At 50.8% G+C, this 16,222-nt stretch overlaps 1 protein-coding gene across 1 annotated transcript in view; it reads left to right on the forward strand.

Moving 5' to 3' along the window:
* LOC140430273 (anoctamin-9-like) overlaps positions 1 to 16,222 on the forward strand; it is a 630,447-nt gene that overhangs the window by 215,165 nt on the left and 399,060 nt on the right. Inside the window, exon 12 of the mRNA XM_072517696.1 lies at positions 3,224 to 3,328. Within this exon, the coding sequence (XP_072373797.1) occupies positions 3,224 to 3,328 (105 nt within the window). The remainder of the gene's footprint in view (positions 1 to 3,223; positions 3,329 to 16,222) is intronic.

Here is a 16,222-nt window from a genome sequence, read left to right on the forward strand (position 1 = left end):
CCTACAAGTAGTCACCAACCTGACTTGGAAATATATCGCTGTTCCTTCACTGTTGCTGGGTCAAAATCCTCGAATTCGCTCCCTAGCACCACTGTGGATGTACCTGCACCTGAGGAACTAGCGGTTCAAGAAGGCAGCTCACCACCATCTTTTGAAGGATGGGCAATAAATGCTGGCCTAGCCAGCGATGACTACAACCCGTAAATTAATTTTAAAAACACATTCACATTTACTCTCTCACACAAACCTTCACCTGCCCTGTGGATCATGTCCTTATCCTGCCCACTTATCATCCACAAGTGCCAGGATTTGCCTTTATGTAAGACAAGCTGGCACACAATAAAAGGGAGGTTTGCAGACTGATCGGGGGGTGCCTGACATCAAGGTCCTCACAGACTTTGAAAATATCCTCATCCTGTTGGTCGGCATCAATGTGGACTGTTTGTGTGCTGATGGTGATGTTGGAGTTGTTCAACTAAGTAAGAACCAGCAGCGAAACATGCATAAGACAACCATACGGAGAGTGAATTCATCTGCTACGCAGTCTCCTACCACACTCTAATTACCTCTCCTTGCTTTGCAGGCATATCTGGAATGCAGCCGAGGGAGTCCTTGAGCCTGGTCCTTGTTTCAAGTCCTAAAGACAGCTTGGATGAGGAATTTGATGACACCCTAATTGAAGACTCGTAATAGTGTTCACCAACACCCTCCAGCAGTACTCCAGACATACACTTCAGTGGGACCGAGTTATAGAGTAACCTTGGGGTCATAATCTGGTGAGCGCATCACACTGTCTGATCCACAGAATGTGGCAGCAGGGACTTCCCAGCTTTCTGGTACTCTGAGAACTTCTGAAGGCCAGAAATGTGCTGAATCCAACTCAGATGAAGAACCTCTGGACTCGCTCAAATCTCAGTTGCTGGAGATGCAAAGGCAAGCTCAAGAACAAATATTCGCTGCACTCTTCAGATTGCAAGTCACGATTGAGAAATCTGTCCACCTTCAGTCTATGGTGATAGCGCCATAATGCCGATACACCAAGGCCAACATTGGGAGGATGGTAGCCGCCATGGTGCTCTTGGTCCAGGGCATTGATCCGAAAGTGCTGTATGGGCTGAACTCTTATCCTTAATGTCATAGTTGACCTCTAACAGTGTCCTCGCTCCAGCTTCCCCTTCTCCTCACGGATTCAGACAGTGACAATTGGACATCCATAGGGAGGTGCACACACTGGAATCATCTACTCAGGGGACTCTGGGAGTGTCCGGCATATTTGAATTCAGCTTTTCTATAAACCAGGAGCTCCTGCTCATGCAGTCCGAGGAGGGTGTCGTTGTCATGTAGCAGGACCCCAAAAGCAGGCCAGGGTTTTCAGGTCTTTGCACTCCAGAGGACGCCTACTAAGATCATCACAGACAGCACAGCAGTCAACAGGTTGCCTCCCCGCTGCTGTGGGTGTTGGGGAAGCATCAAGATGTAGCAGCAGGGTTAGGAATGTTAAGAAGAGGTAGTTGCACAGCCCGAGCATTGGTGTTAATTGTACTTAATGTTCAGTATTGTAAATAAATTCCCAAGAATGTCTCCTTGCCTATGGCTCCTTTTTATGATGAGCAGTGGTTCATGTCAGTCAGATGTGAAACTTTGGTTACTCCAAGAAGTTGGTCGGTGTCTCAGTTCAGGGCTCCTTACCTGTGGAGTGTGTAACCTTCAGACCAAAGTAACAGTCTAGCGCCACACTCAGTGGATACATCAGTAATGCCAGTACCTCTATTGTGCTTCTATTTGCTGTCAGAATATTGTGGGAAGTGGCAAAGAGTTTCATCAGTGTCTCTTGTGTGTTCTCAGCATCTTGTGGGCTGGTCCCCATCTTTTCAGCATTTACGTTTTGTGAACAGTATAGTCCTGAAGGCGACCGAGCTGGAGGCTGACAAAGGATCAGCTACGTTACACAGCTTCATCTCCATGATTTGAGGACGGCATAGTGCCACAGTGGTTAGCACTGCTGCCTCATGGCGCCAGGGACCCGAGTTCAATTCCGACCTGGGTCATTGACTGTGTGGAGTTTGCACATTTACTCCGTGTCTGCGTGGGTTTCCTCCGGGTGCTCCAGTTTCCTCCCACAGTCCAAAGATGCGCAGCTTCGGTTGATTGGCTGTTCTACATTGCCCCTTTGTGTCCAAAAAAAGTTAGTTGGGAGAAGGTGGGGATGTGTGCCTGGTGGGGTGTTCCTTCGTAGGGTCTGTGCGGACCCAATGAGTTGAATGGCCTCCTACACTGTAGGGATCCTATGATTCAGATCACAGAGTGAAAGCGAACTGCCCTCGGACAGACTGACTAGATTTATTTTATTTTTGGAGGTGAAACCCCAAAAGTCGCTGAAAAGCAGGTGCTCTGAAGCAAGTTCCACAGCATCTTCACAGTTTAATTTCCCATCTAACTTTCTCTCATTAAAAAGTTTACATGCGTTACACTTGGACTCGTCAGCTAATTCTTTAACATAAGTTATAAATAGCTGGATTCCCAACATTGAATCTTGCAGCATTTCACTGGCAAAAGGCAGTCAAGCTGCAAATGAATCATTCAAGCCTCTGTTTTCTGTTCTATAACCAATTCCCTGATCATACTATTATCCCCAATCCTATGTACCCTTACGTTGTGTAACAAACCTTCATGTGGCACCTTATTGAATGCCTTTTTAAAATACAAATCTGTCTAGCAAGTGTATCTGAGGATTTTGCCAGAATGGTTCGTAGCGAAACTACCAAATTAATCTTGGTGATGAAGATTGTAGTCCCACAATCACATACAGAAGACTCCATTCTTATCCCAAGTATGTTCAATATGGAGGACTACAGATTCATAAACTGATGGAGGGCCATATGTAGTATCTGACAAAAGGTTTTACTTTCCCATGTTTGATCTGATATTTATTCCCTACCTTTTACCAATGTGTCGCCATTTCTGATAGGTCTGCCTTCAGGATGTTGATGGAAGAGTCTGGGATATTGACTGATAGGTACAATTCCATGAATGTAACCACATTGAGCTATTTCTTGACTCGTTTATGAATTATGACACTTATCTAATAAATATGCATACACATCTACTCTCAAAAAAATTAAGATTTCATATCCACTTAACAATGCAGTGCTCAAGTTAATTCATCTTCATTATTAGTGGGCCCTAAGAAACATTTATTGAAATTATATATTTTATGTATCAGGAGGAACTTGCTCTTGGGCTAATATACCAGCCTAATGAATCACCGGCAAAATATCAACATTCGTACTTGCAAACCACAGTAGTCCTCTTGCTTGGATGTGTTCTGGTAAGTGAACCTATAGTATGTGTGGCAGGTATGTGTACTATGTCAAACATAATTTAACTCAATCCCTCCATCCAAAAATGGCAAACATTGTTCTCAAACAGTACAAAATTCATTTGTGAACCAGTGTTATCCAGGCCTACTAGCAGAGTTGTAGTGTGGGATGAAAATGAAAATGAAAATCGCTTATTGTCACGAGTAGGCTTCAATGAAGTTACTGTGAAAAGGCCCTAGTCGCCACATTCCGGTGCCTGTTCGGGGAGGCTGGTACGGGAATGCATGACTGACCACTTCCTTGCAGCCCACGCAGCATTTATTTACTTTATTTGTTCATGAGATGTGGGCAACCCTGACTAGACCAGCATTTATTGCTGATCACTAATTGCCCCTGAGAAGGTGGTGGTGAGATGCCTTCTCGAACTGCTTTTGTCCATGTGCTTGTTGTAGGTCCAGCCACAGTACCATGAGGAAGGTGGTTCCAGGATTTTGGGACAATGTGGGCAGAGAATCGCACTTAGTTTTTACTTTACACTTCACATTAAATTTAACCTACTGTCCAATCAGTAAGCTATTTATATCTTCCAAAAGTATATCCTAGTCGTCTTCACTATTTTCCAAACCCATACTTTTGTATCATTAGCAAATTTCAATAGTGCACTTTTTATGCTGTTCAGTGCATTTAAGTAAAGAAATAAACCTTTCTAAAACTCTGGTTTGACCTCAATTGGAGTATTATATCTAGTTCTGAGCACCATACTTTGGAAAGATTGTTGGGACATTCAAGAGGGCGCAGAAAAGATTCACAAAAATTGTTCCAGGCATGAGAGACTTCAGTTACATGAATAAATTTGAGACACGGGATATTCTCCTCACGAGAATACTAAGAGATTTAATAGAGGTGTTCAAAATCATGAGGGGTCCAGACAGGATAGATGGGGAGAAAATGTTTCTGTTGGTGAACAAGAAGATGACATGAGGAAATACATTTTACATTAATTTCAGGCTCTGAAACGCACTAGCCTGAGACTGTGCTGGAGGTAGATTCAATTATGTCATTCAAACAACTTCTTGAAGCAACAAGATTTGCAAGATTATGGATAAACTGCAGGAAAATGGGACTGGGTGAATTACGGTCGGAACCATTCTATGATTCTATAAGTCCAAACCATATTGAGAACAAAAATAGGTCCAGAAGTACCTCTTTTGTTGTAGCTTTTCTAACTCTTCTGCAGTCTGAGCAGTAACTCTAGGGATTAGATTTTCTTGAAGGAGATGAGAAACATGAGTGGGAACATTCCCAACTCTGCAAACCCTCGTCTGTTAGGGAAGCCTACTCCTGCCATACTTTTGTTCAGGAGAGACAGGGCAGGATGGAGTAAGGCTTATCACTTCCGCAGGCAATGGAAGTGGGTGGACGGCAGGGCTGACGAGTCAAAGACCTGCTCCTGTTTACTGGGAGACCAGCCCAGTTGTAATCCTGATTATCATATCCTCACCCCCTCTCGCCCATGCTCCTTTTCAATCACCTCCCCCCCCATATCTCCATGCCCTTTATGATGTCCAAATCTCCCATCCCTTTCTTTCTCCCATGTTCCCATGCCCCTTCATTTTCTCCATGCCCTTTCCATGCTCCCCATGCATCCTCCATACCTACCATATACAAAACCAAGGAGCCATCAACAGGTTCAGTCTGTCTTTGAAATGTTAATGAAACTGGTACAGTAATTAAGACCTTTGAAAATCTACCGTGTAAAACATTGCTCAGCTTACATCTTCAACAAAAATGTGAATCGGCCACAACTATTCATAATATTTATGATTACAACAAATTATCACCCACTTCATACCTGTTTATCTTGTGTAAATGAACACATTAGCATTGAAAGATCTCTTTAAAGAAATTGCACAATAATAAAGATTAATCAAACAAAGTTATCACTCGCCTCCTGACTGTATCGACATTGCCTGCGTCCTTGCAGCTCAGCCAAGCATTTATGATGAGGTCATCTAGAAAAAAAGATATCTGACCATCAGTTCTAAGTGCATCAATGGATATAGTTGCCTCACCTTCCAAGGCCCCAAGCACTCCTTTTGGTTGAAACAGTGATTTATGTGCATTTCTTTTCAGTTAGTAAATTGCATTTGCTGCTCATAATGTGGTCTGCCCTACACTGGGGTGATCAAATGCAGATACAGTGCAGTGCAGTCTGAGGATCAGGATAGACCATTTAGGACAGGAGGTGAGGAGAAATGTCTTCACCCAGTGAATGGTGAGCCTGTGGAATTCGTTATCACAGGAAGTAGTTGAGGCCAATGTATGTTTTCAAGAAGCAGTTAGATATCACAATTGAGGCAAAGGGGAGCAAAGGATCTGGGGGAATGCGAGATTAGGCTATTGAGTTACATGATCAGTCATGATCATAATGAATGGGGGAGCAGACTCCCAAGGGCCGAATGGTCTCCTCCTGCTCCTATGTTCTATGTATAGGGGGAGATGGTGATGTAGTGGTAATTTCACTGTACTAGTAATCTAGAAACCCAGGCTAACTCTCTGAGGGTACAGAGTCAAAATCTATCATACCAGCTTGTCGAATCTAAATTTAATAAAACCCATCTAGTTTACTCATGTATTTTAGGGAAGGAAATCTGCCATTCTTGCCTGGTCTAGCCTGCATGTGACTCCAGATCCACAGTAATGTGGTTGACTTTTAACTGCCTATGAAATCACCTAGCAAGCCACTCAGTTCAAGAAGAATTAGGGATGGGCAACAGATGTGTGCCTTGCCAGCAACATCTACATTCCATGAAAGAATAAAAAGAACATTGTTCAGTTCACAAGGGTGACCATGAGCTTCCAGTCACTTGTAATTTTGCTCTCATATTTTTAAATTCTCTTTTTCCAATTCAGGGGCAATTTAGTGTGGTCAATCTACCTATCCTGCACATCTTTGTGGGGGTGAGGCCCATGCAGACTCCACAAGGTCAGTGACCCGGGGCTGGGATCGAATCTGAGTCCTTGGCACTGTGAGGCAGCAGTGCTAACCACTGTACCACCGTGCCGCCTCGTAATTTTGCTCTCATTTTGTCCTCCTTGACCTCAGCCTACTGGCAAGTTAGAGGAGCAGCTCATCTTTCGATTAGGCACCTTACAGCCTTCAGGACATAATACTGAGTTCAACAATTTCTCCCGTAACCTCTCCTATCTTCCATAATATCACAGACCTTCTCTTTTGTTCCTTTTCCAACTTGCCCCCTTTTCTCTTGTTTAAAACATTACATTTCTAACTTTTCCTAGTTCTAATCAAAAGTCATCAAACTGAAATATTGGGTGGGATGTTCTGGCCGTACACACTGGCAGGATCTTACGGTCCGTCCGATGGCGCACCCCAACCACTGGTTTTATAGTGGCGAGGGGTGCATTCAACAAGAAACCATGTTGACAATGGCAGGAGCAGAAGATCCAACCACTGGCGAGCCGACCTCTGCTGCTGCAGAACATGGGGAGGGGGAGGAAAATCCCACCCAACTCTGTTTCTTTCTCCACGGATACTGTCTTTTCTGCTGAGTATTTCCAGCAAATTTTATTTTTATTTCAGACTTCCTGAATCCACAGTATTTTACTTATAATATTTGCAATTTGTTTACAATATTCTTACAGCGTAAAAGGGGGACGTTCACATCAGTTCAATGATTCTGAGAAGATTGCTGTCTTTGGGAACATCAAAAGTGCTTGCTGTGAGAATCACTGACAGCAACTTCTGGATTTCTGCACATGTGCAGACACCAGGGGCGGGTTTCTACGTCGGCTGGCGCCGAAATCGGGAAAATGATTGGCGGATAAATGGTTCCGATGCCGGAATTGCGGTGGGTGGCAATTTGACGCCAAATTGCAATACTCCGTCGCCTCAACAGCGGCATCAATGCCTTCCAGAATGCACGTACAGGAAACATATCATTAGCAGGCCTGACCCGGTATTCTCCGGGGCCTCTGTGATTGTCCGCCTCCGATGGGCTGAATTTCCGACTTGTGATCTTAAAAATCCCGAATCAGCATCGTGGCTGATGAGGGAGAGAGAGGAGGTAGGACACAGAGAGGCGTGACTGTGGGCTGCTGGACCAGACACTAGCCGGGCTGGCTGGGGTGGGGGGCCCCTGCCAGAGCCGGGGTGGTGGGGGTGATGGGGAATGGGCTGAGTGGCCCGGGTGACCACCCATGGGACTGGGCCAGTGCCCAGCCATGGACAGCCATTGCCATAGCCTGCAAGACAGCCATCTTACTGCACACGCCACTGGCCGCCCATCTTGGCCCCTGGTTCTGCAAAGTGGAACCTGATGTATAGGTGCCCCACGCCCACCCCAACCGCTCCCAAGCTCCCACCCCTGCAACCCACCCTCCGCCATACTCCCCACTATCCAACTGGCCGCCACCCGCCAGCGGGGCATCACGCCGCCCACCCAGGACAACGCGCATTGTAGCCCCTGAGGGGGCGATGGACGAGGACCACGGAGTACACCGCTAACAAGACAGCACCAGCCAGTAGTACCCCTGGCAGCAGGGATGGGCGCTAGGGTCAGAGTCCCCCATGGTGCGGGGTACCGAAGGGGCCAGGGGTGCGGAGATTGGGGGGGGGCATGTGGGGGCAAAGTCACCTTGTAGCCCATGGACCCGGTTGGGCACAAGGGTACACAACATGCTAACATATAGGCCTTTCACCCCCTGCATGGATATTGGAATTCAAACAGCAATGGTGGTATTCCTGCTAATCGGCGCAACCCTGGGGGATGCCCTGTGACTGTAAAAGCTGGCGCTGCTCAAGGACGAGGAAGCTGCAGCAGTAGAGCGTGCAGCAGCAGAGCCTGCCCCAGAGGAAAATGAGGCAGCTAACCAGGATGGAGGTCCAGCTGCCCAACAGGCCGAGGAGGTGGAGCTGCAAAGGAGGTGCCTAATGAGGCCTCGTGTGTACCGGCAGCGCCTGTCATTCGAGGACCTGCCGGACTGGACATGACATTGAAGACTCTGGCTGAGCAGGGAGACAGTGGACATATCTATCAGATCATGGTGCACCTGGCACTGTGGGGGAATGGGGAAGGACACCCACTCCTGGTGACGGTCACCTTGAATGTTTACGCCACAGGGCCCTTCCAGGCACTGAGTGGGGACCTGTCCAGGGTCTCCCAGACCTCGGCGCATAGGTGCATCTGTGCCATCATGGAGGCTCTATAAGCCCAGTCGGCACAATACATCCATTTCAATGTGCACCGCGCCCACCAGGATGCCCAGGCAGCGGGGTTCGCTGCCATCAACGGGATGACCCAGGCCAGTGGATGATCGATGGGATGCATGTCCCTCCATGAGCGCCTGCAGATGACAGGTCGCTCTAACAAACCAAAAGAGTTACCACTCGATGAACATGCAGTTGATATGTGACCATCAGATGCCTATCATGTACGTCTGCGCCCGATACCCGGGCAGTATGCACGACACCTTCATCCTGGCACACTTGACGATTCCTGACAGGTTCGAGATGCCCTCCCGGCTGGGGGGTTGGCTCCTGGCGACAGGGGTTATCCAATGAGGTTGTGGCTGATGACACCCATCCGGAGGCCACAGACAAACAGCAAGAACTGCTACAACGATGACCATGCAGCAGCCACGGGCATGATCGAGCAGGCTTCAGCATCCTGAAGATGCGGTTCAGGTGCCTGGACCGCTCTGGAGGGGCCCTGCAGTATGATGCTGAGAGGGTCTCCCACATCGTTGCAGCTTTCTGCGTCCTCCACAACATTGCGCAGCAAAGGGGCGACATGCTGGAGAAGGAGGATGAACACCTGTCCTCGTCTGACGAAGAGGATATGTGGGAGGGGGAGGGTGGGCAGGACATGGGGCCCAGGCATGCACGGTATACCGCATGACATGTGTACCAGGGCCAACGCGCACAGGACACTGATTGCCTCCAGGTTCACCGACTGGCGGGAAGGGGAAAACTGTTCAGGGCTACGGACAACCCCCCTCACCCTCCACCCTACCCTACAAGCCACCCCCCCCCCCCGCGCCTGCAACTCCTTCCGTGAAACATACCTGCCGCACTACGGATTGCGGGCCCTGGGTTGGCAGTAACACCGGGTCTGGTCCATGGGCTGGAGGATGATGACAACCCGCTCAGCAATGAGCTCTGGTGCTCGGCATCATATGACAATGTTTGACTCCTGCCCACGGTATAACTTTCCACCATCCACCTGGGTGACTCCTGCATACGAGCTGGCCATTCCATCACACAGTTCCATCAGATCCCTGGGGTGACGGTGGTAGGGACGGTCGGAGTGGGGGGGCAGCCCAGCCCACCTGCAACGTCGGAAGCTGCTGTCGAAGGAACCTTAATGAGTTACTGCAGCACATCATGTAGATGGCACACAAGGTTGGCACTGTTCTTCGGTGGTGGAGGGTTTGAATGTTTGTGGAATCATAGAATCTACAGTGCAGAAAGAGGCCATTAGGCCCATCGGGTCTGCACCGGCCCTTGGAAAGAGCACCCTACGCCTGCACCCTATCCACGTAACCTAGTAACCCCACCTAACCTTTTGGAAGCTAAGGAGCAATTTAGCATGGCCAGTGCACCAACCTGCACATCTTTGGACTGTGGGAGGAAACTGGAGAACCCGGAGGAAACCCACACAGACACGGGGAGAAAGTGCAAACTACACACAGTCATCTGAGGCCGGAGTTGAACCTGGGACCCTGTAGCTGTGAGGCAACAGTGCTAATCACTGTGCCACGCTGCCGCCCAAGGAAGGAGCAATCAAGCGGACTCTTTGTCCTGGATGAGCTTCTTGAGTATTGTTGGAGCTGCACTCATCCAGGCAAGTGGAAAGTATTCCATTACACTCCTGGCTTGTGCCTTGTAGATGGTTGACAGGCTTTAGGGGGGTCAGCAGGCGAGTTACTCGCCACAGGATTCCTAGCCTTTGACCAGCCCTAGTAGCCACAGTATTAATATGGCTAGTCCAGTTCTGTTTTTGATCAATGGTAACCCCCAGGATGTTGATTGTGGGGGATTCAGCGACGGTAATGCCATTGAATGTCAAGGGGCGATGGTTAGATCCTCTCTTGTAGGAGATGATCATTGCCTGACACTTGTGTGGCGCAAATGTAACTTGCCACTTGTCAGCCCAAGCCTGGATATTGTCCAGGTCTTGCTGCATTTGGACACGGACTGCTTCATTATCTGAGGAGTTGCAAATGGTGCTGAGCATTGTGCAGTCATCCGCAAACATCCCCACTTCTGACCTTCTGATGAAAGGAAGGCCATTGATGAAGCAGCTGAAGATGGTTGGGCATAGGATACTACCCTGAGGATCTCCTGCAGTGATGTCTTGGAGTTCAGATGATTGACCTCCATCCACCACAACCATCTTGCTTTGTGCCAGGTATGACTCCAGCGGAGAGTTTTCCCCCTGATTTCCATTGACTCCAGTTCATGCCATATTCGGTCAAATGCTGCCCTGATGTCAAGGGCAGTCACTCTCACCTCACCTCTGGCATTCAGCGCTTTCGTCCATGTTTGAACCAAGGCTGGAATGAGGTCAGAAGCTGAGTAACCATGATGGAACCAAACTGAGCGTCAATGAGCATGTTATTGCCGAGTAAGAGCCGCATGATAGCACTGTTGATGACTCCTTCCATCACTTTGCTCTGCGCTCACCGGGCCACCTGGGTGAGCCCTTCATTAACAGGAAGGGGTTCCACTCCCTGAACGTCCAGCTCGTATGTGACCACTACATGAAGATCATGTACCTATGTGCACACTTCCCAAGGAGTGTGCATGACAGCTACATCCTGGGACAGTCAGACATCGCAGGCCTCTTCGAGGACCACCCAGGATGGGCGGCTGGCACTTGGGGATAAGGAGTACCCGCTGAGGACCTGGCTAATGACAGCAGTATGGAATCCGGAGACTGAAGCGGGTCCCAATGCATCGAGGCCCATGTGGCCACCCGAGCTGTCATTGAGCTGTGCATCTGACTGCTCAAAATGCAGTTCCGATGCCACGACTGCTCCGGTGGTGCCCTGCAGTACACTGCCCGGAGGCTCCCCGCTTTATGGTGGTCTTTTGTGTCCTCCACAACCTGGAACAGCAGCGGGGCGAGGTTCTGGAGGTTGGGGTTGAGGAGCCTGTGCCCCCCTCCGAGGAGGTGCCGGACCAGCAGGGCCTGGAGGACGAGCCTGGGGATGAACCAGAGGACCAGCCAGAGGCTGCAGGATAGGCAGCAGTGGGATGATGTTAACCCGCAGAGGTTTGAGCCCCGGTGCTCATCAATCTATGCCATAGTCTCACTTCTGGTGGCGGCTATGAAGGAGTAGGTCACACATTTGGTGGCTCCCGCTCTGTTCAGACTTTTGGACCTTTCCCCAGTTTTTCTTCCGGACTTGAATTGTAAAACGGATGTTAGGGGCAAGTGTTTACTGAATTCCCACTTTGGTGCATGGAGAGAAGGACTAGAAGTGTTCGTAAGGGCAGAAACAAAAAGATAGAGAAGGCTTGGGCTGTAGCTGCAACAGAAGACAGCATGGCGGAGGTTCGGACCTCTGGCTTGTCGACCCAGCAGTCTGTGGAGCAGCTGATGCAAGTCATTCAGGAAGGCTTTGCTACACAGAAACGGGACTGTCTGGACCCGATAAAAGAGTCGATTGAGCGGCTGGAGCATAGATTGGATGCCCAGGATCGGGCGATCTAGAAGGTGGAGAAGGCACTGGCTGAGCAGGAGGAACATGAGACTGCGGTGGAGTTGGAGGTGGGGATGCTGACGAGGGAGGGACTTGGGCTGAGGGACAAAGAGGAGGTTGGGGGCGGGGGCTGCCTGGGGATGGACCGGTGGAGGTGCGGAGCACGGGCTGGAGGCGGGCCTAAAAAAGGGGATGGCTGATCGGCAGAGGGGGGGGCAATGAGCCCCCCAACTAGGTTGATCATCTGGAATGTTCGAGGGTTAAATGGGCCAGTCAAAAGGGCACGTGTGTTCGCGCATCTTAGGGGATTGAAGCCAGACGTGGTAATGTTGCAGGAGATGCACCTTGGAGTAACGGACCAGGTTGGACTGAGGAAAGGCTGGATCAGTCAGGTCTTTCACTCGGGATTAGATTCAAAGACTAGAGGGGTCGGAATCCTGATCAATAAGCGGGTTTGAGGCGGGTCAAATAGTCTCGGACATGGGTGGTCGGTACATTATGGTCAGTGGGAAGCTAGAGGGGGTGCAGGTGGTATTAGTAAATGTATACGCGCCAAATTGCGATGATGTGGAGTTTAGAAAGAGGATGCTGGGGAAGATACCGGACCTGGACTCGCACAGGTTGGTCATGGGAGGGGACTTCAACACATTTATGGACCCTGGCTTGGACCGGTCAAGCTCGAAAACGGGCAGGGTGCCAGCAATGGCAAATGAACCAAGAGGGTTCATGGAGCTGATGGGGAGGGGTGGATCCATGGAGATTTGGGCAGCCGAGGGTGAAGGAGTTCTCTTTCTACTCACACGTGCATAAAGTGTATTCCCGGATTGATTTCTTTATTTTGAGCAGGGCCTTGCTGGCTGGGGTGGTGGACACAGGCTACTCGGCAATTACAATCTCAGACCATACTCCGCACTGGGTTGACCTGCAGGTTAGTAAAGACAGTAACCAGCGCCCGCACTGGAGGTTGGATGTGGGACTTTTGGCGGATAAAGGGGTGTGCGAGCAGCTGAGGAAATGTACTCAGAGCTACCTGCAGGTCAATGGCACGGGGGAAATTTCAGCAGCGGTGGTGTGGGAAGCCTTGAAGGCGGTGGTCAGGGGGGAGCTGATCTCGATCCGGGCCCTTAGGGAGAAGGTGGACAGGGCAGAGACGGACCGGCTGGTAAAGGAGATACTACAGATTGATAGGAGGAATGCGGAGACCCCAGAGGCAGGGCTATTAAGGGAACGGCGGAGGTTACAGGCGGAGTTTAGCTTGCTGACCACAGAGAGGGCGGTGGAGCAGCTGAGAAAGGCGATGGGGGCGATCTGTGAACATGGAGAGAAGGCCAGCAGAATGCTTACACAGAAGCTTAGGAAGAGGTAGGGAGATAGGGAAAGTAAAGGTCGGATGTGGGAACCTGGTTGGTGATTCAGTCGGGGTGAATAAGGCGTTTAGGGATTTCTACAGCAGGCTGTACAGGTCGGAACACCCTACGGGGTGATGCACTATCAATTACGACGAGTCGAGAGTAGAGTGTAATCGAGGCTTTATTACGTAGAGATGTGTAGCCTCCCGCAGCTGCTGCAGAAATGGCTGCAGCTCAGAGAGCCCACACATTTATACTCCGCCTACTATGCGGAGCCAGCAGGCAGGGATCTACCCCCGTATCTGTAGTACAGGGGCCTTACCGTAATACCCCTCGTATGCGGTATATACAATACAACAGTGGTGACTACCACTTTCACCCCTGTTAAAGAAGAGTCCAGCGGGGGTGATGGAAAACTATTTACATTCAGTGTTTAACATTTTAAGGAAAAAGTTTACAAATTCAGACGATCGGGCGCCTTGATACGTCGTTGCGAGCGCCGCAGTTCTGTTGGCGATTTTGTCGTCAGTTCGGTCGTCGGTGACTCCGGGAGCGTGTCGCCCTCGTCTTCATCCCCGGGTGGGACCAAGGGGAGGACGTATCGTCCTGGAGCGGGGGCTGTGGTGGTGTGCGCTGGAGGGAGGGAGGGTGGCGCTGGGGCAGAGAGGGGGGGGGGGTGTGGGGACCCAGCTGGTGCCAGGTCCCTGAGAGAGACTGTGTCTTGGCAGCCGTCGGGGTACGCTACGTAGGCGCACTGCAGGTTCGCGTGAAGTAGCTGTACCCTCTCAACCAACGGGTCCGCCTTGTGTAGTCGCACGTGCTTGTGGAGGAGGATGGGTTCTGGAGCTGCCAGCCACGTTGGGAGTGAAACCCCAGAGGTGGACTTCCTAGGGTAGGCAAAGAGATGTTCATGGGGAGTTTTGTTAGTCGCAGTGCAAAGGAGTGGCTGAATGGACTGAAGGGCGTCGGGGAGCACCTCCTGCCAGCGGGAGGCCGGGAGATTTCTGGGCCGTAGGGCCAGCTGGACGGCCTTCCAGACCGTCCCATTATCCCGCTCCACCTGCCCGTTTCCCCGGGGGTTGTAGCTGGTCGTCCTGCTCGAGGCAATGCCCCTGTTGAGCAGGTACTGGCGCAGCTCAACGCTCATAAATGAGGATCCCCGGTCGCTGTGGACGTAGGCGGGGAAACCGAACAGAGCGAAGATGATGTTGAGGGCTTTGATGATGGTGGCAGACGTCATATCGGGGCATGGGACAGTGAATGAGAATCTGGAATATTCGTCGACTACATTAAGAAAGTACGTGTTTCGGTCGGTGGAGGGGAGGGGCCCTTTGAAGCCCACGCTGAGGCGTTCAAAGGGGCGGGAGGCCTTCACCAGGTGCGCTCTGTCTGGCCGGTAGAAGTGCGGTTTACACCCCATGCAGACCTGGCAGTCTGGTGATAGCCCTGACTTCCTCGATGGAGTAGGGCAGATTGCGGGCCTTTATGAAGTGATAAAAGTGGGTGACCCCTGGGTGACAGAGATCGTCGTAAAGGGTCCGGAGTCGGTCCACTTGTGCGCTGGCACAAGTACCTCGGGATAGGACATCGGGAAGCTCGTTGAGCTTACTGGGGCGATACAAAATCTCGTAATTTTAGGTGGAGAGCTCGATCCTCCACCTCAAGATCTTATCATTTTTGATCTTACCCGCTGTGTGTTGTTGAACATGAAGGCAACCGACCGTTGGTCAGTGAGGAGAGTGAATCTCCTGCCAGCCAGGTAATGCATCCAATGCCGCACAGCTTCAACGATAGCTTGGGCCTCCTTTTCGACGGGGGAGTGCAGGATTTCGCCCTGGTTGAGCCTGCCTGGTTGAGGGTGGCGGCTAGAGCAACGTCTAATGCATCGCTCTCGACTTGGAAGGGGAGTGTCTCGTCGACCGCGTGCATCGCGGCGACCGCGTGCATCGCGGCCTTGGCGATGTCGGCCTTGATACGGTTGACGGCCTGGTGAGCCTCGGCCGTCAGGGGGAAAACTATGGAGTGAATAAGTGGGTGGGCCTTATCCGCATCGTTAGGGACCTCCTGGGCGTAGTACGAGAAGAAGCCCAGGCATCATTTGAGGGCCTTGGGGCAGTGGGGAAGTGGGAGTTCCATGAGGGGGCGCATGCGATCTGGGTCGGGCCCTAGCACTCCGTTCTGGACCACATAGCCGAGGATGGCTAATCGGTTCGTGCTGAAGATTAGGTTGAGGAGTTTAGCGGTGTGGAGGAATTTGGAAAGGTTAGCGTCGTGGTCCTGCTGGTCGTGGCCGCAGATGGTGATGTTATCCAGGTATGGGAAGGTGGCCCGCACTCTGTACCGGTCAACCATTCGGTCCATCTCCCGATGGAAGACCGAGACCCCGTTAGTGACGCCAAAGGGAACCCTAAGGAAGTAGTGAAGGCGGCCGTCCGCTTCAAACGCGGTGTACGGGCGGTCCGCCTTGCGAATGGGGAGCTGGTGGTAGGCAGATTGAAGGTCCACTGTCGAGAAGACCCGGTACTGTGCAATCTGATTGACCATATCAGATATACGTGGGAGGGGGTAAGTGTCGAGCTGCGTGTACCGATTGATGGTCTGACTGTAGTCAACGACCATCCTGTTTTTTTCCCCAGTTTTCACAACTACCACTTGGGCTCTCCAGGGGCTGTTGCTGGTCTCGATAATACCTTCCCGTAGCAGCCGCTGGACCTCAGACCCGATGAAGGTCCTGTCCTGAGCGCTGTACCGTCTGCTCCTGTTGGCAATGGGTTTGCAATCCGGGGTGAGGTTTGCAAACAGAGAAGGCGGGTCGACCTTAAGTGT

Source organism: Scyliorhinus torazame, chromosome 10, assembly GCF_047496885.1.
Source record: "Scyliorhinus torazame isolate Kashiwa2021f chromosome 10, sScyTor2.1, whole genome shotgun sequence".
Classification (NCBI taxonomy): domain Eukaryota; kingdom Metazoa; phylum Chordata; class Chondrichthyes; order Carcharhiniformes; family Scyliorhinidae; genus Scyliorhinus; species Scyliorhinus torazame.